This window comes from Erithacus rubecula (genome assembly GCF_903797595.1).
Source record: "Erithacus rubecula genome assembly, chromosome: 6".
In the NCBI taxonomy this organism is placed as follows: domain Eukaryota; kingdom Metazoa; phylum Chordata; class Aves; order Passeriformes; family Muscicapidae; genus Erithacus; species Erithacus rubecula.
The window spans coordinates 1,786,746-1,802,421 of NC_136688.1; the positions used below are offsets into that span (position 1 = coordinate 1,786,746).

Genomic DNA, 15,676 nt, shown 5'->3' on the forward strand with positions numbered 1-15,676 from the left:
AGGCTCAGTGGAGGAAAGGGAAAGAGTGCGTGCAGCTGGTTTCTGTTCCTGGGAAAACTATCAGCTTCAGAAGGACCAGACAGGTCATGACAGCTATTCCAGCACTGAATCTGCAGCAGAGGTCTGTTCCAGGGATTTCTAGAAATGTGACTGTGAAGCAGGGCCTGGGGAGATCACTGAGGGTGGACAGAAAAGTAGTTTTCCATGTGTCTGACTTGCATGCTTGTGGCTCCAAGCAGTCTGTCCATAAATGTATGACATGGGGTTCAAAGGGTGGAAAGGACTGTGAACCTTTCCAGATCTGATTCAGCTGTCAAAGCCAGCTGAATTAGCATGATGTGTGGGGAAGGCAATTTGAACTACCCTGCTGGACTCTGTCAGTGAGGCTATTGGCCCCTTTCACTGTCTCTTCTGCTGACAGACTTGTGGAAGTGATAATCCTTGGTAGAGGGACTGTGCAGCTTTTTGTGACACTGAACATTGGTTCTCCATCAAAAGCATGGGATATCACTAGATGTTACCAGCAGTTTTGGTGAGGATCAGAGTAGTAGAGGACACATTTGACCCTCATCTGCTACTAGAGATGAAGGCTCATCACTGCCTCCATGTAAATTACATTTTATGTAGGATATAATTCGAAGCTTAAGATGAAAAGCTATTTCAAAAGGACCATGAATCTCAAGGGCCTGACAAAAATAAGCACTGGGTATTTTGAGCTAAGTATGTTATGGGGCAGGCCTTCAGGGGGCAGCCAAGGTCATGGGAATATTCTAAGCCTAAACTGTGCCAGTGATGCTGTCTGTCTCTAAACCATGCAGAGCTGGTGGGAATGTACTGAGTAGGAGTATATGGTGAAAAGCAACTCTCTCTTCCAAAATTAGGCTTCATGCTGAAGAAATAATTATTTCTGAGGGGACTCCTGTGGTTATTTTGATGCTGAAACTGAGCAGTAAGGGGAGTTGCTGTGACATAAAATGTGACATTTTATTGAGGCCAGATTGCAGCCAGATGCCAAATTCAAGATATTGTATCTGCAGAAGGTCCTTTAGCACAGGTCCCTGCAGCACTAGCAGGTCTTAGATGTGTACCCACAAGAGAGAGCTTGGCTCAGTGCTGATACCAAATGGGAGACCTGGGAAGAAGAAAAAGCCTTTTCTTTATCTGGAGGAATATTAATTACTTTTAACTAGAGGTGTCCAACTTTAAATATCGAAGGAAGAGATGGAAGAACCCCTTGGAGCATGCAAGGAGAACTCCTTTGGGATTTCCCTGAGACTGATGCATGATATCTATGATGTTTCTTCTGGAGCATCTCGCCTGGCTGGCAGTTCCAGAGGTGCACCTTGACTGCCAAAGATACAGTCTGTACTTTCTCAGTTGGGTAGGTGCCAGAATATTGTGTCCTTATTGCAGTGAGAAAGAACAGCTTCAGGCAACTATCTGAAGAATACAGGAGGATAACAGCTGTAGGTTTTCTTGGCTTGCAATAGGAGAGTTTGTTATCTTGTGCAGGAAATACACAGCTCTCTACTGAGATCTCAGGACTTTTGTTACATTTATTAATTCCCAAATTACATTGTTAATTCCATCAGTTTGCAGTCAGTGTGGTTATATCATGGCCGTGTCACAAAGTGCTTACAGATTCTAAGGTTCGGGTTTGTTGTTTGGTTGGCTTTGGTTGGAATTTATTCACGGAATACAAGCCTGTGGTTTTAAATGGTACAGACAGGAAAAAGTAAATGTCTGGCAGGAGCTTTTCTTGGAAATTGTGTCTAGCTCCTGATTTTTTATGTATAATGGCATTGATTTATAGATTCAATAGTGGAAACAGACTGTACCGATGCTGAATTCTTAATTGCTGTTTTGGCAGCCCTGGGGCAGACATTATGCATGCCTAGTTTGTACTGTGGTACAGCTTAGTCTGCAGATTCTTCCAGACTATAGAGAAAGACAATGTTTTCTCCATCAATTTCCCTTTTAATAGGAATTTACCTTTTCTTATCCCACCCAAAGAGATTCTTCTGCTTCTTTCTTGCTGTCTCAGCACCATGCATTTGGGACGATTCCTGCTTACCCACAGCTGCCTGGCCTGTCTCAGAGGCGCAGGGATCTGTGTGTAGACACCAGCCCTGAGGGACACGTGGTGCCAGGCCATGCAGAGAGCCTGCACTGACAGACAGCCTGTCCCACTCTGTCCCTTCGCACTGGGCTGAGGGTGCTTTGGTTGTGTCTGGGCTCAGGTTTCGGAGCATCACCAAGCAGTACTTCCGGAAGGCCGACGGGATCCTGGTGATGTACGACGTCACGGCCGAGTGCTCCTTCCTGGCGGTGCGCAACTGGATGAGCAGCATCCAGGTGAGAGCAGGACCTGGCCTGCAGCACTGCTGCTGCTCCCTTGCTCCAGCCAGCTCCAACAGTCTGTCTGCAAGTGACATGCTTCAGTCAGGAAGTCCTGTTGGCCTTGTGAGCTGGATTACCAAAGCAGATGCCCGTGGTGGTCAGTTTGGAACCAGAGGCTTTGTGTTGAAGGTAGCAAAGCCAGTGGTAACCCAGTAAATCAAGGAGGGCTGTTTCTGTGGCAGAACCTGTAAGCAGCCCATGTGCACTGAGTATATCTCCTAAACGTGGTCACATCCCACCTGTGCTCAGGCAGGTGTCTGGCACAGGAAAGAGAGGTGGTCCTTTTTATTTCATTTTTTATTTAGAAATTTGCTAATATTGTATTAATACTGTTGAATTTCCCCCTGTATTTTATTTCCAAACGTGCACTAAGAGCATTTATCTGTGGTTTATATCTTCTTGGGGATACAAAAATACCTCTCTTTATAATTTAAATTAGTTGCATGTAGATGATCAAGAGGTGAAGGGAAATTTTCAAGGGCAGCTTGGTTTTGATTGTACTGAGTCTCAAAAAAACCAAGATCTCAGCGGAATTAATAAGTATAGGTTAGAGGATTCTAATATTGTTAATTTCCACAAACCTTTTGAGGAAAAATAAACAAACAACAAACAAACAACCAATTACGTCTTTGGACTCTAAAAGATCAAAGGTTAAGGTTTTCAAAACAAACCAGCCTCTGAAAATCAGGTTCCTTTCAGGAGGAAGGTTAAACTGAGCACACAGAAAATCAAACCTCATGAAATCTATATATTTTAATTTCTCTCTTCTTTTCCTCTCCCCATTATTTATTTTGTTTGGAGCTGTTCAGGTTCTGTATGTCATCCAGGGCACTTGAGTGGGGAGGAAACATTGAGTCCTGTTCTTACTCTGACCATGTTCTAGTGAGCCAGTGGAACTATAGAGAGTTTGACCAGAGGTAAAGGGCTCTAGGAATTGCCTAGGAATAACAATTCCTACAGAGACAGCTTACAAGGGGTGAAGGTTGCTTAACTTACTTGGCCAGTAGATTTTCAGCAAGGGATCATTGAGTTTAGGACAGCACATTAGACACAGTACTGCACATGCAAAAATTACTGAGCTTATTAAGAAGATCTGCCAGATCACAAATTCCAAAATGCCTATGGGGCAAACTGCTTTTCTTTAGGCTTCTTATTTTCCTGAGAGGCACTTATGTCCTGTCTCCCCTTTCTCACCATCCCAGCTTGACATACCAAACATTTGGAATGTTCCCCTAGTTCAAGCTTCCTTTCACAAATCTCTGGGACTGTTGAAGGAATGGCCTTTAATGATCTAATGATGCTAGGTCTTGTTTGTTTGAGCTGGAAGGATCTGCTCTGAGTGCCAATGTCTCTAGGGGTCTTTATTTCTTTTGCAGGAGGGTATAGAGGATGGAGCTGTGGTCTTTCTGCTTGGAAATAAGTTGGATGCTGTGCAGAGAGAGACCCGGAATGTGCCCAGGATGGAGGGGGAAAGGCTGGCAAAGGTGACTCAGTGCTCTGCTGCTTGACCTGCTCTGCAGCCCCCTCCAGCTGTGAGCAGGGCAGTCAGGCTGGCAGAAAGCCCTTCTTGGAGCCATTTCCCAGTATGGTACCTTCCCTCTCCCTCCCATCCCCAGTTTCTCCAATGTGGACATGTACCCAGGTCCCTCTGACACAAGGGAGGATGAGGTGGTGGCCTGTATGTAGCAGAAAATGGCCCTTGAGCAGGCTCATGTATTTCTCTTGGGGTTGATGCATCATCAAAGTCTTTCTGAGGGGAACATGCATGGCTGATTTCCCATTTGAGGGCTCCCTTAATGCAACATCACCCTGCCTCTTTCCTCACTCCCTTGTCTGTCTGCCTGCTGGCACCTTGGCCCCTGGGTGGGGGGAAACAGGATTTCAAAGGTATTTCCTGCCTTCTGGACTCACAGCAAAAAGGTAAGGGAATCAAATAACCCTGGACAGATGTTTTTTCTTCCCAAACAACTCCCCCAATGCTCCCTTTTGGACACTTGGCTTGGCCCCCAATGCTGAAAAAACATCTTCTCCTCCTGGGTTGGTGAGCAGGGTGTGCACCCCAGGGTAAGAGCCACCTTCCTGGCTCCAGTGGCTCTTGGCAGGTTTCCTGGGGATGAGGGTGGGCCAGCTCCCAAGGCTGTGGGTGCATGGTGATGGTGGAGAGCTGGCAGTCAGCGTGGGTGCTTGCTGTGCTCTCTGGCAGGAGTACAAGGCTGTGTTCTACGAGTGCAGTGCAATGACTGGCTACAACATCATGGAGCCCATGCTGCACATGGCCAGGTCAGTGAACAGCAGCAGTCACCCTGGGATGCTTTTCCAGCTGGAGGTGACTGGTGTGAGCTCTGCTGGGGAAAGGGCAAGAAAAAGGGGGTGTCAGAGGCTGACTTCTTTTCACATCCAAAAAGAGACTTGACTCCAGGTCCTTGTCTTTTGTGCCTGGAGAGCACCAAGTGTAGACTGGACTCTTAGCACAGAAAGCTTCACCTGGTAGAACTGGCTGTTGCAAGAATAGGAGTTTAATTTGAATATTTAATCACAAAAACTTAGCATACTGTCCCAGATTTTAAGTTGGTGTTTTGAGTTTGAAGTCTTCATGCTACTTTAAGGGTTCTTAATATCTACCTTAATAAGCACTGTACAGACTGAGCTATTTCAGTGGCAATAGTTTTAAAAGGAGGTAAGATACTGTTCAGAAAGAAATTTGCTTTAAAATTTTAAGTTAAAAAAACCCAAACAGGTAGTTTTTGAAAAAAAGTATTTCAAATCACACAAGAAAACTATCCTGTTGTTTTCTTTTATCTCTTCACCTCCTCCTGCATCATCTCTGTTAAAGCCACAGCAGGACATAGCTATTCATTAACTGGGAGGATTTATCAGCTAGGTGAATCATATCTCCCATAGCACGTGCTCTCAGCATGTTTTATTACCATGGTGCTGCCTAAGATGGCCCAGACAGCTGGAGCAAACAACCCAGGATTCTGACATCAATAGGGGGTCTTGGGAATAAGGCACAGGCCACTCACACTGGTACTAAGCCATGGTCCCCCTCCTTTTCTGTGTCCAGTTTCTTTCCCTGTTCCCTGGAAATTCATGCTCATCCCTGTGTGTGGTTTATTTAGCCCAGCTTCCAGAGAAGTCCAGTCTTTGGGCATGTCACTTCTTGCAGTCCTAAATGTAAATCATAAATGGCTTGTGGAGAGCAAAGGGCAGAGACAAATGCCTTGGCAGGAAGAGCCTAGTAACCAGACTCTGTTCTTGATCTGTGCTGCTCTTTCCAGGTTGCTGACTGCACAAGAAGACAGGCAGAGGGAGAATGCCCTGCAGCTGGAGGATATCAGCAGGAGGAAAGGGTGCTGCACATAAAGCACACCAGTGTGTCCATAAGAGACATGTGCCAATGCTGTATCGTGAAGCTGGGGGTTCCTTTCAAGCAAGCTGAATTTGATGGTATCAGCTCTCTAGAGACTTGGGGAAAGTGCAGCTTTATCCAGTCTGTGATTTTGAGGCATAAATCAGGCTAAAATGTGCATATTATCAGCACTGTTGTACTTCCCAAGTCTGCATGCAGCCCTGGTATCTTGAGGCTCTGCTTCTTTGGGGGAATTTGGCTGGTCTTAGCTAGTAGCGCACACTGGGCTTTTTGTCTGGAGTTGTTGGTTCCCTGTAAAGGGATGAAGTCTTGCTCCTGTCCTTTCTGGCAAAGAAGTGGCCTAGCAGCAGAGAGCAGAGGACACAGTGGGTCTGCATTAAATAGAATTTCTGTGTAAGAGAGAAAGAAATTATTTCAAATTTGGGCTAGCTCTAAGTAGTGATCCATCTGTCTCAGAGAGAAGCATCTCCTCTTGGTTCTGCAGCAGCAGTGCTCAGCTGGGAGCCTGCTGTGGTGAGTGAGAATGCTTCCACCACTTCCTACAAGATCTGGATCTGGATTTACTGCAGGATTTGGTTGGACTTGTCAATATTGTAGCTAACAGATTCCATATGTGATTATAGTATGAACGGATAGGACAAGTCATCCCAATGGCTTTCATTGCTTTGTCACCCCTGTGGACCTTTCCACTGTCCTAGTGTATGTTTACAGAACACAGAACAGTTGCCCTGGGACCCGCAGGCGCTGGCATGTGCTGCTGATTCATAGCCCATTGCAGGAGCTGTGCTGTCCAAACCAGGGGAGCCATATATAGCCTGTTTCAAGGCTAAATGCTGCTTGTTTCCTCCCATTCTCTTACCCTTTCCTGAAGAATCTCCAGAAACTCAGAACTGCCTTACCTGCTGTCGTGAAAGATCCCACCAGAGTGCTTTCAAATGCCCTTGGGCTGGAAGTGCGAGGCAGCTGCCTGTGTGAAATGTACCTTTTTCTCTTTCAGAGACTTTGAACAACAGCCTCACTTCACTGGTGAAGGGTCTGACAAAGGGCTGAACTGAATCTGTTCCCATTGGGAAGGGCCTTCTTGTCACTAAGGGGTGGGGCAAAGCAGGGCGAGGAGGAGCACGGACAGAGGTGGGAGCTGTCCCCAAAAGTGCTCCTGTCGGCAAAGCTGCCGCGGTCCCTGGGCATGGAGCTTCTGGAGTGTGATGCTTTCTGGTTTGCAGCTCAGTGGCTCTCAAAGCCTTGGGATTGAGTGAGATTTTTGTTAGTGCCCTTTCCCCTTTTGTCTTCGAGGCTGTTTTTGTGTGTGACTCTGGCATTTCAGGCACACGATGTGATACTGCAGCTGTGACGCAGCCCCCAAACCTTGTGGCAATAGGGAAAGCCTTGCTCATGCTCTTTCCTCTCTTGGGATGAGGCGGTTACTCTGAAAGTCTATTTATTGCACAAATTTTGCTGGGAAAATCCCAAGCAGGAAAAGTGCTCTGAGTCACCTACAGACAATCAGTATTACAAGGAATTTCCATGGATCCTCCTGGTGCCCTTTACTTCTGATGGAAAAGAGGAAGTTTTTTCTCTGGAAGAGCAGGATTTCTGAGTAAAAGGAAGAGCTAAAAGTAGTAAGAACCTGCTCAGTCCTTACTGTTGGCTGGCTGTGGCTTACACTGTTTAACTGCATTAACACCTTCCAGAGACTGGGAATCAGAAAGCTACAAGAGGCCCTGAAGGAATCAGTGTAGCTGGTGTGGAGCCTGGAGTAAGACCTACAATGGAGCAAGGGGAGCTGCTCGTGTTTCCAAGAAGTGACGTTTGGGAAGGGAAATCCGTGCTAAGGTGTTGTGAACATGCACCTCCCATGTTCTGTACACAGCACACCCAAGGTGTGAAATACAGCTGTCACACAAATATGAGCTAGTTCTGTGTATTACCTTTATCAGTGCTGTCATACTGCAATGGCAAGAACCGCCAGGTTCTTTTACTGTACAACCTTAAATTTGTTTTCTTAGTGTGCAAACAGTACAGACAATAAAGAAACACTGTCTTACAAGTGGTTGTAGTGAGAGACTTTTTTTCAGGTACTGCAGGACATTCAGCCTCCCATCTTCAATCACTGATGATCCTAGTGTGTCCTTCCCCTCTCACTGCTCAGGAAGTAGCCTGTCCCCCATGGTGATACACAGGAGGTCTGACAAACAGGGAAAGAGTTAACCAGGAACCCATGCCTTGGAGGCAGCTCAGGAGAAATTCACCACCAGTCTTTTTTATCCTCCTTTAAGAAGCTGGACTCCAGCTGATTAGGGAAGGCAGGGCATGGAGGAGAAAAAGGGGAGACACTTCCCCAATGTCTGGGGGTGTAGTGCTTTCAGAGAGAACAGGTTCTCACCTTGTTAGCTGTATTCATAGAACTAAACCTTTATTTTATTGATGTCCCGTGCATCCTTTTCCCTAGAGCTAGCTATTTGGCTGCTTTTAATCCTTGTCCCCTGGCATGGCTCCAGCTGAATGTTCATGCATTACAGGACTAATCACAATGCAGTTTTGACCAAACATATTATTACTCATTTCCCCTGCTATAAACTGATAACACAAGTAGTTAATTGTAACTTATATTTTTTGTAAGCAGGAAAGGGTGGATTTTTATTTAAAGGATGACAAAATGGCACAGAATTTCAGCAGGCTGAGCTTGAACAACAGTAAGCAGCAGGGTGGGGTTTATTACTGGAAGGTCTTTTGTTGTCTCTCAGCACAATAATTAAATGTCCTGTTGGAAGACCCAGACAGTCTCAAGGGGCATGTTGCTGGTTTTTAAGCCTGTCTGATATCAGACCTAACTGAGACCAGAATTTCCAAAAAGTTCTTCATTTTACCACGTCCCTCTTTTTTGTCAGAATCTCTTCTGCCTCTAAATGGAAGCTCTGGGATCAGCCGCCCTTTGTAAGTGACTGCTGGAAACTGCAGCATAAATGCAAATAATGGGATATCCTGAGGGGGCATAAGAGGAGGGAGGATGCAAAATAAGATTGCCTGGGGGGCTTATCCATTCACCATATTGGCTCCAGCCTCTTAGTGAATAAATGACTTTTTGCAGATAATCTGTAAGGTATGTTGGAATCACATCACAAGAAAATACTCTTCTTACAGCCTGGGAAGCCTAATCCTGGCACATGCAGTAGTGCACCTGTGTACACAGTCAGGTGTAGGGACAAAAGGCAGCTGCTCTGATAAGTAGCCATGGTCCCACAAATCTCTGCAGGCCAGCAAAGGGACCTCACTCTGATTTGCTTTCACTTGTCTGTTTCATGTCAATATGCTAAGGGTAAGCATAAGAGGATTAGGCTGACAGCATCTCTTTGAAAAGCCAAAACAGGGCTGAAAAGAGAGCATTAAGCCACGGTGTTAATTTTGAAGCTTTTCCACAGGACAAATGCAGGAATTGCAAAGGTTTGAGATGTTTTCTACTGCCTTCTTTATTCCAGCAGCCTAAACTCCAAGGGAACTGCCATTTACATACAATTGATGAGTTCCTGCTATGGGGGTCATCCTGTCACGCATTATTTTTTGTCCTGTCACCATCTTCTGTTTGTGTCTTTTCATGATCTTTTTACTTGTTGATTGCTTAGACTATAAACATATATATTGACCAAGTACTTCATCTCCAACTATAATGTATCTCACAGCCTTTTACACACCTTCAAATGCTCTGTTTAGCAATCTCCTGTTCAGTGCCAATAGACCCACAGCCCTGCAGTTCAGAGCTTTGTTAGCAGGCGCTCAGCTCATTACTTATCTGGCTGTTGATGAGTCACATGGAAATTTTAGTTGGCATGGCTACAATAACCCGGCTCCAGCCCCTCCAGCCTGCAGGGCATGTTTATATACGAATATATGATGCTGCAAACACAAGTGTAGCTCTGTGCTACTTCTGAAAATACTAGACCATGGGAGACCCAACCAGGTAAAATTAGTCTCCTCAAGGTGGACAAGTAACTACAGTAAAAAAAATCTATTACTCTAGCAATAAACTGAGGCCAGGGAGGCGGAGGTCCTGTGGTGCATCTCGCCTTTACCTGCAGGCTCTCCCAAGCACAAGGGAGCTTTTGTGCCTGGATCATGCCTATTTGCTGACCCAAATCTGCCAGGGTGGGGGGTTATGTGTTTTCCTGTCTGGGCATGAAGTCGCTGGACATGGTAAGGAGGCAGTGGCCCAGTGCTACCCCGGGCTCCACCAAGGAGGGCAGGACCTCGGCAGGGGCCGGTGTCTCTTGTGGCTTCCAGCTTCTGCCATTGACTGTCTCAAATCTGTCAGTGTGCAAGCAAGCTGATCCCCCAAGGTTCTGTTTGGTCACTTGGTTCTCCAGCAGCTCTGAGCTAAAGCGAGCTCGCTCCTTGGGAAGGATGAAGTGATTTCTGAGTTGGGCACATGGAGGGGTTAAGGTAAACACCCAGGAGGTTCTGAACCGGCTTTTCCCTTCCCTGCCCAATATCCTCTCTTCCTCCCACTCCTGAAAAACCATGTGAGGGCACTGAGCCGTGGAGAGGGCGCGGGTCTTTTCCTGGGAGCATCCCTCGCACAGAGCTGCTGCTCAGCACAGCAGTACACGGGCTGCGCTCCACTGAGGTAACGGGGGATGAGGCAGTGTGCCAGTCGGGGCTTGATCTCGATTTACGGCGTGTTTTCTGGAGAACACTTTCAACAAGCAGGTTTGCCGCCTTTAAAGAAAAAAAAAAAAAAAAAAAAAAAGCCGCTCCGTTGGAATTGGAGTTGGCTGTAATGTGTTGCCTGCGGCAATGCAAAGGGCGACGTGAGGCGCAGGAGCCGAGGCTGCGGACGGCGCCCGGAGCAAAGGCAGCCGCGGCCTGAGGGGCGAGCGGGGCCGGCCGGGGCCGGGGGAGGTGGCCCGGGCTGGGCCGGGCAGGGCCGGGCCGGGCCGGCCGCGCCTCCCTCCCGCCCCTCCGGAGGAGCTGCCGTCGCCGCCCGCCCGCTCCCTCCCGGCGGCGCGGCAGGTCGGGGCGTGCGGCGGCGCGGAGCGGCGGCCGAGGGTGAGGCGGAGCGCCCGAAATGGCGGCACCGCGGGACGGGGCGGCGGGATTGAGGGAGCGGGGCCGGAACGGGATGGGGCAGAGCGGGGCAGAGCGGGCAGAGCGCGGCCCCGGGCCCGTGTGTGAGGCAGCGGGCCGGCGCTCCCTCGCCCTGCCGGCACCCCGCACCCGTGGGGACCCGGCCCTGCCGCCGCGCTGCTCTGCTTCCCCTCCAGCGCCCTGTGGCGGGGACTCGGCCCTCGCATGCTTCTGTTTTCTTTTTCCTTAGAAAAGTGTTTTAACCTGTTGCGGGTGGTGTCATAAACTTCGCGCAGCCCGCGAAATTAGTCAAGGTGTTCTGAGTGTTGCCGTAAATCTTGTGAAACGATTGTTACCCCCCTCCGCCTTTTGTTGGGTCAGGTTTCCCTGTAGTACAAATAAAGTGTTGGCCTTTGCCATGGGCTTGTGGGACCCTTGGAGGCGGAGGAGGGAGAGAGCGGGCGCTTGTTTACCACACAGGCGATGTCCTGATCCTTTCTTTTTCTGGAAGCTGCATCAGATGGGGAGCTGATGGCAGCGGGTTATTGCTGCACCGTGCTGTTGCTTGCCATGAGGAATCTTTACAAGTAGCTGCTTCTTCTTGTCTTCTCATGAACAACATCAACTGTGGTAATATATTTTTTTTTTCAAGTCTTACTTTTCCTGAGGGCTTTTGTAATCAACTTGTTGCAGTATCCTGTTGAATTTTTAGCAATGACATGTCTTTATTTCAGGCTACTCTATAGCATCCCTTAAATTCTGCACTGCTTCATTTCCTTTGTCCTCCTACAGCACTTCCTGGCTTTCTGTGAGGGTTCATGTGGTGCCTCCTAGAACGAGGGTTGATTGACATAGCATCACCCATCAGAGGCAGTTTTGCTCAAACAGTTTTGAAAGAAGTCCCTTTAGAGAAAGTACATTTCCTTTGTGACCTTCATGGCCATTGCTAAGGTTCTTAGGGAAGCTTTTGGTCTTACCAGCTGGTACTGTGGAGGCTGAAGAGCCTCGTAGTGTGCCAGAATCAGACAAATGTCCATCCTAGTCCTTCCATCCCTGGTCCCTTCCATCCCAGTCCTCCTGGGTGACTCTCATTGCTGGCAAAGGACTGTCTGTGGTGGAGGAAGCAGAGTGCCTGACTTGGCTGAGCTCTTGCTGAGCTCGTGGTAACTAGAAAAGTCAGTGCAAAAGTTTCAGTGCTTTCATATTCTCTGAAGCATTTTGTGTGCCTAGGACAGGCGGTTCCCAGTCTGTGGATCATTGGAAGCTGGGGTAGCATCACTTACACTCCATGTGACACATCTGGTGGCAGGTCCCTGTCAGAGGCACAGTGCTGGTTTGCACAGGTTGGCCTGGGCTCTGGTTTGCTGCAGCTGCTCTGCCCTGCCAGCACTTCTGTGTCAGAGGCCCTCACTGGAAACTTTGGGCTGCAAGCTGGAGAAGGTGGCAGCTTTGGAGCTCCTCCATGTAACTCGCCTCAGATCACATCCTTGCTCTCTGGTTTGCTGATGGTGTCTTTGAGTTCCTGGCCTCTATTTACTTCGGGTCATATGCTGTGTTTCTGCAAAAAGCTTGTTTCATTCCAAACTGTTCTTTGTGATCATTGTCCTGTGGCTTCTGCAGTGGAGGAGAATGACTCCCACCATTGCCTAGTAAAAGTCCTGGCACTCCCTGCTGTGTGCTGGCTTCAGAGAACAATAACACATCACCTTCTCTAAGTGCTTGAAATAACGTCCCATGTGTGACACTTTATTTTATTCTGGAGTCTGAGGTAGTTAGTCCCTCTTGTGGTACATTTTGTAAGAGTTTAACGGGTTTTATTTCTCCTAACTCAAGGCAAGTGTGTTAAACGGGTTTTATTTGCTACTTCCAGTGCAGCCTCCGAAGGTTTCTCTCTTTGGGTGTGATACATTCTTCAATAAGGGGGTGGAAGAAAGCTGCTTGTATTCCTTTGTCAAGCAAAAATGCTAGGTGGGAGTGGCTGATGAAGGGCTCTCTTTCCTCTTAGGAACTTTCCAGCAGGCCTGTAATTCCCAGCAAATTAAAGTTGTATCATGGCTTGAACTGTTTCCATCATGCGTGCACAGAAGGCAGCAACTCCCTTGCTCTTGAGACAGCCCTGAGGGGGTTGATTAGAGAGCTGTGCCTCTTCTAGCCAGGTCATCCCACTGGCAAATTCACTTGTTCCTTCTACATAGTTTGGCTTCTTATCTCAGGAATGCATTGAACTGTTGGTTATGGATGGAAGGAAAATGTGTATTTATGTGTGTTTGTGTGACATCTCTATTACCATGTGTACCTGCTTGTGGCAGACTATCCTGTCTGGCATTCCCAGGTAACCTGGTCATTTATAAAGCAATCACACTGCCCCTCTCTTCTTCTTGTGCCTTCTGTTTAAGGCAGAAGCTGAGAAAGAAAAAAATTGACAGCCTCTGGAAAACAAAAAGGGTAGCTGTGCTTTTTCATCTCTCAGTTTACTGTTACTATCCCCAGTGGCCTCATCAGCCTTGTTCCTTAAGCCTCCTGAGAGGATGTTCTACCCCTCAACTCTGCTTTCTGCTCTTGTGCTCAACACTGGGTGATCTCCAGCTCTCCCTGAGCATGTGCACTGACAGCTGAGGTCATGGAAAGCCTGAGGGAGGGGAGCTCCTGGAAATGACAGCTCATCTCAGCTTCTCTGGCTTTGAGGAACAGAAGCATAAATCTCCCTGGTAGTTTAAAAACCTTCAAGATCCTAAGGATGTAGACCAGGTCTCCTTCTGTTTCACTTGCTCATCCTGCCTTTCAGACCCTGAATGTGATTTTTCTTTTACTACAGCAGAGTTGAAATGAAATTAGCAATGTCACTGTAAAATAATTTTCCCATCCTTTTTGTACTTGGATTTTAACAGAACTTTTCCCTGGGATGGTAACCATCTTCCCAGTCTTTGAGAAATGTGCTTTTCCCTGCTACCCTGTGTCTGAAGCCAGGGTGTGGAGGGAGAAATGAGGGATGGCAGGTGTGTGGAACGGAGATGAGGTGTTCTGTCAGTTCTGTGGGAGTGCATCATTCCATCCCTCCCCACAGCACAGAAGCTGTTGGCTGCCAGGCCCTCTTGGCAGGGATCTGCCCTGTAGCAGCAGCACTGCTGCTGGGCATCTCCCTTCAGTGCTCCTTTCTGTCCTGTCTGCCAGACTCCTCTGGTTGTGATCTCAGCACACTGGGATCCTGGGGAATGGATTCAGGGAGTCCTACTAAGTCCTGGCTGCTGGCAGTAATAAAACTCTTGGCAAGATGAGCAGGAGGGTGATTACTATTTTCCACTCCTGGAATTCATGGCTGAGTAAGTGGTATGTTTTGGGGTCTGGGTGTGACCAGCTTGGTTTCTAGCCTGAGTTACTTGTGCTGGTCAGGTGGTTATGACCCCAGTCCAAGTTGGAAAACTGCTCTGCAGGGCCAGAGTGCAGTAAGCTCAACGTGGGACTGAAAGTGTGTCCATCTCCTTAGAAGGATGCAAGCATGAATTGATGCCATGACATGCCAGCTGGGCTTTTCATGGAGTTATATATATGTATGTGTCTGTGTATATATTTCATGCATGCTTTTGATGCCAGTAGTGGTGAATATTATTGGAGTCAGGATACTGGTTTAGTGGCATAAGGGATATCAGGAATTCTGTTCTGCAGCAGTTGAGGGAGGGTCCTTGGCATCTGTTTAAATTCAATTGGGTGCTGGTCTGCAGGCACTGTCTGCAAGATGCAACAATGCAAATACACACTGTGCAACTCTTGACTGATGCTGCATTGCCTGCATCCCTTGCAGGCTGCCACGGAGCCACCTCTCCTACCTGCTGAGGTGAGTGCATCCCAGAGAGGGAGTGTGGAGGATGTGGGGTGTGGCACAGCCTCTTAAGAGAGGTGCAAATGAGATCTGTGGGAGGGGAGGTGCTGGAGAGGATGTTGCTCAGACCCACGGGTTGTTCCTGGCGGCAGTAATGAAGCTTCATAGAGAAAATGACATGAAATGTTTGGCATTGACCATTGGTTGTTATCTGTGGCTGGTGCCAGAATACAGAAGGAGCAAAGTTCACTTGTTCAACGCAGATTTTCTTTACTTCTGTAAGAAAGAAAGCAATGTTGGGGAGCTGGAGCAGTGGAAAGAGTTGTAAGGGTGAGTGCCTGTGCTTTGGTGAAATGTGTCCTTGTAGCTGTGATGTGGAAGATGAATACTCTTTAAGAATCAGTGGAATTGGGCTGAAATTTGCAGCATGTTTCCCAGATGTCTTTGCCACTGTAGGAGAGGGATGCGTTTAAAGGAGGAAACACCTTTTGGAGATGCTGTGGGAGAAAGATCTGCTGTGCTGTACAAATGGATGAGGTGAAAATGTGTCTGGTACCTCACCCTGGAACACTTCTGCTCCCATGGGGAAGAAGTGGACAGTCAAAACATCAAGCAGACGATTTCTATTTTGCACTATTGGCATCGCATGGCAGAATAAAGGTGTGTTTTGGAGTCTGGGCTGCATTTAGATCTTGCTGGACTCTCCAGTCCCAGCCAGAAGAGTGCTGTACAGCTCAGTAGGAGCATCTTAGACAGGAGTGCAGTCAGCTCAACACAGACTAGAAGTATTCCTTGGCAGCTCTTTCAGTACAAGCATATGACTTATCAGCATAGCTGGAGGATGAACAATGGATTTGTTGGCTCCTTCACTAATGGAATTCAGTTAAAACTGAGACCAAGAGTGGTTTGAGGTAGGAATTACTGTGGGAGGTAGGAATTACTGTGGGAGAGGTTTCTGTTTTGTCTGGAGTATGTCGCTGACCTCTTATCTGCTAGAGTAGCAGCCACAATGCCTCTGTGGTTTTTAGGGA

At 47.7% G+C, this 15,676-nt stretch overlaps 2 protein-coding genes across 12 annotated transcripts in view; both read left to right on the forward strand.

Moving 5' to 3' along the window:
• CRACR2B (calcium release activated channel regulator 2B) overlaps positions 1–7,817 on the forward strand; it is a 45,065-nt gene extending 37,248 nt beyond the window's left edge. For all 6 annotated transcript variants that reach the window (XM_079309082.1, XM_079309080.1, XM_079309079.1 and 3 more), the window contains exons 15-18: positions 2,241–2,355; positions 3,777–3,884; positions 4,604–4,680; positions 5,679–7,817. In XM_079309082.1, coding sequence (XP_079165208.1) covers positions 2,241–2,355; positions 3,777–3,884; positions 4,604–4,680; positions 5,679–5,763 — 385 coding nt within the window. In that variant the 3' untranslated portion in view covers positions 5,764–7,817. The remainder of the gene's footprint in view (positions 1–2,240; positions 2,356–3,776; positions 3,885–4,603; positions 4,681–5,678) is intronic.
• A 2,813-nt stretch (positions 7,818–10,630) lies between these two features.
• The window catches only part of CD151 (CD151 molecule (Raph blood group)), a 31,922-nt gene continuing 26,876 nt past the window's right edge, over positions 10,631–15,676 (forward strand). For 2 of the 6 annotated variants that reach the window (XM_079308962.1, XM_079308964.1), the window contains exons 1-2: positions 10,708–10,810; positions 11,340–11,458. The gene's annotated coding sequence lies outside the window, so the exon portion shown is untranslated. Of the gene's footprint in view, positions 10,811–11,339; positions 11,459–15,676 lie in introns of all 6 variants that reach the window. The other 4 variants (XM_079308961.1, XM_079308965.1, XM_079308966.1 and 1 more) reach the window with 3 other exon arrangements.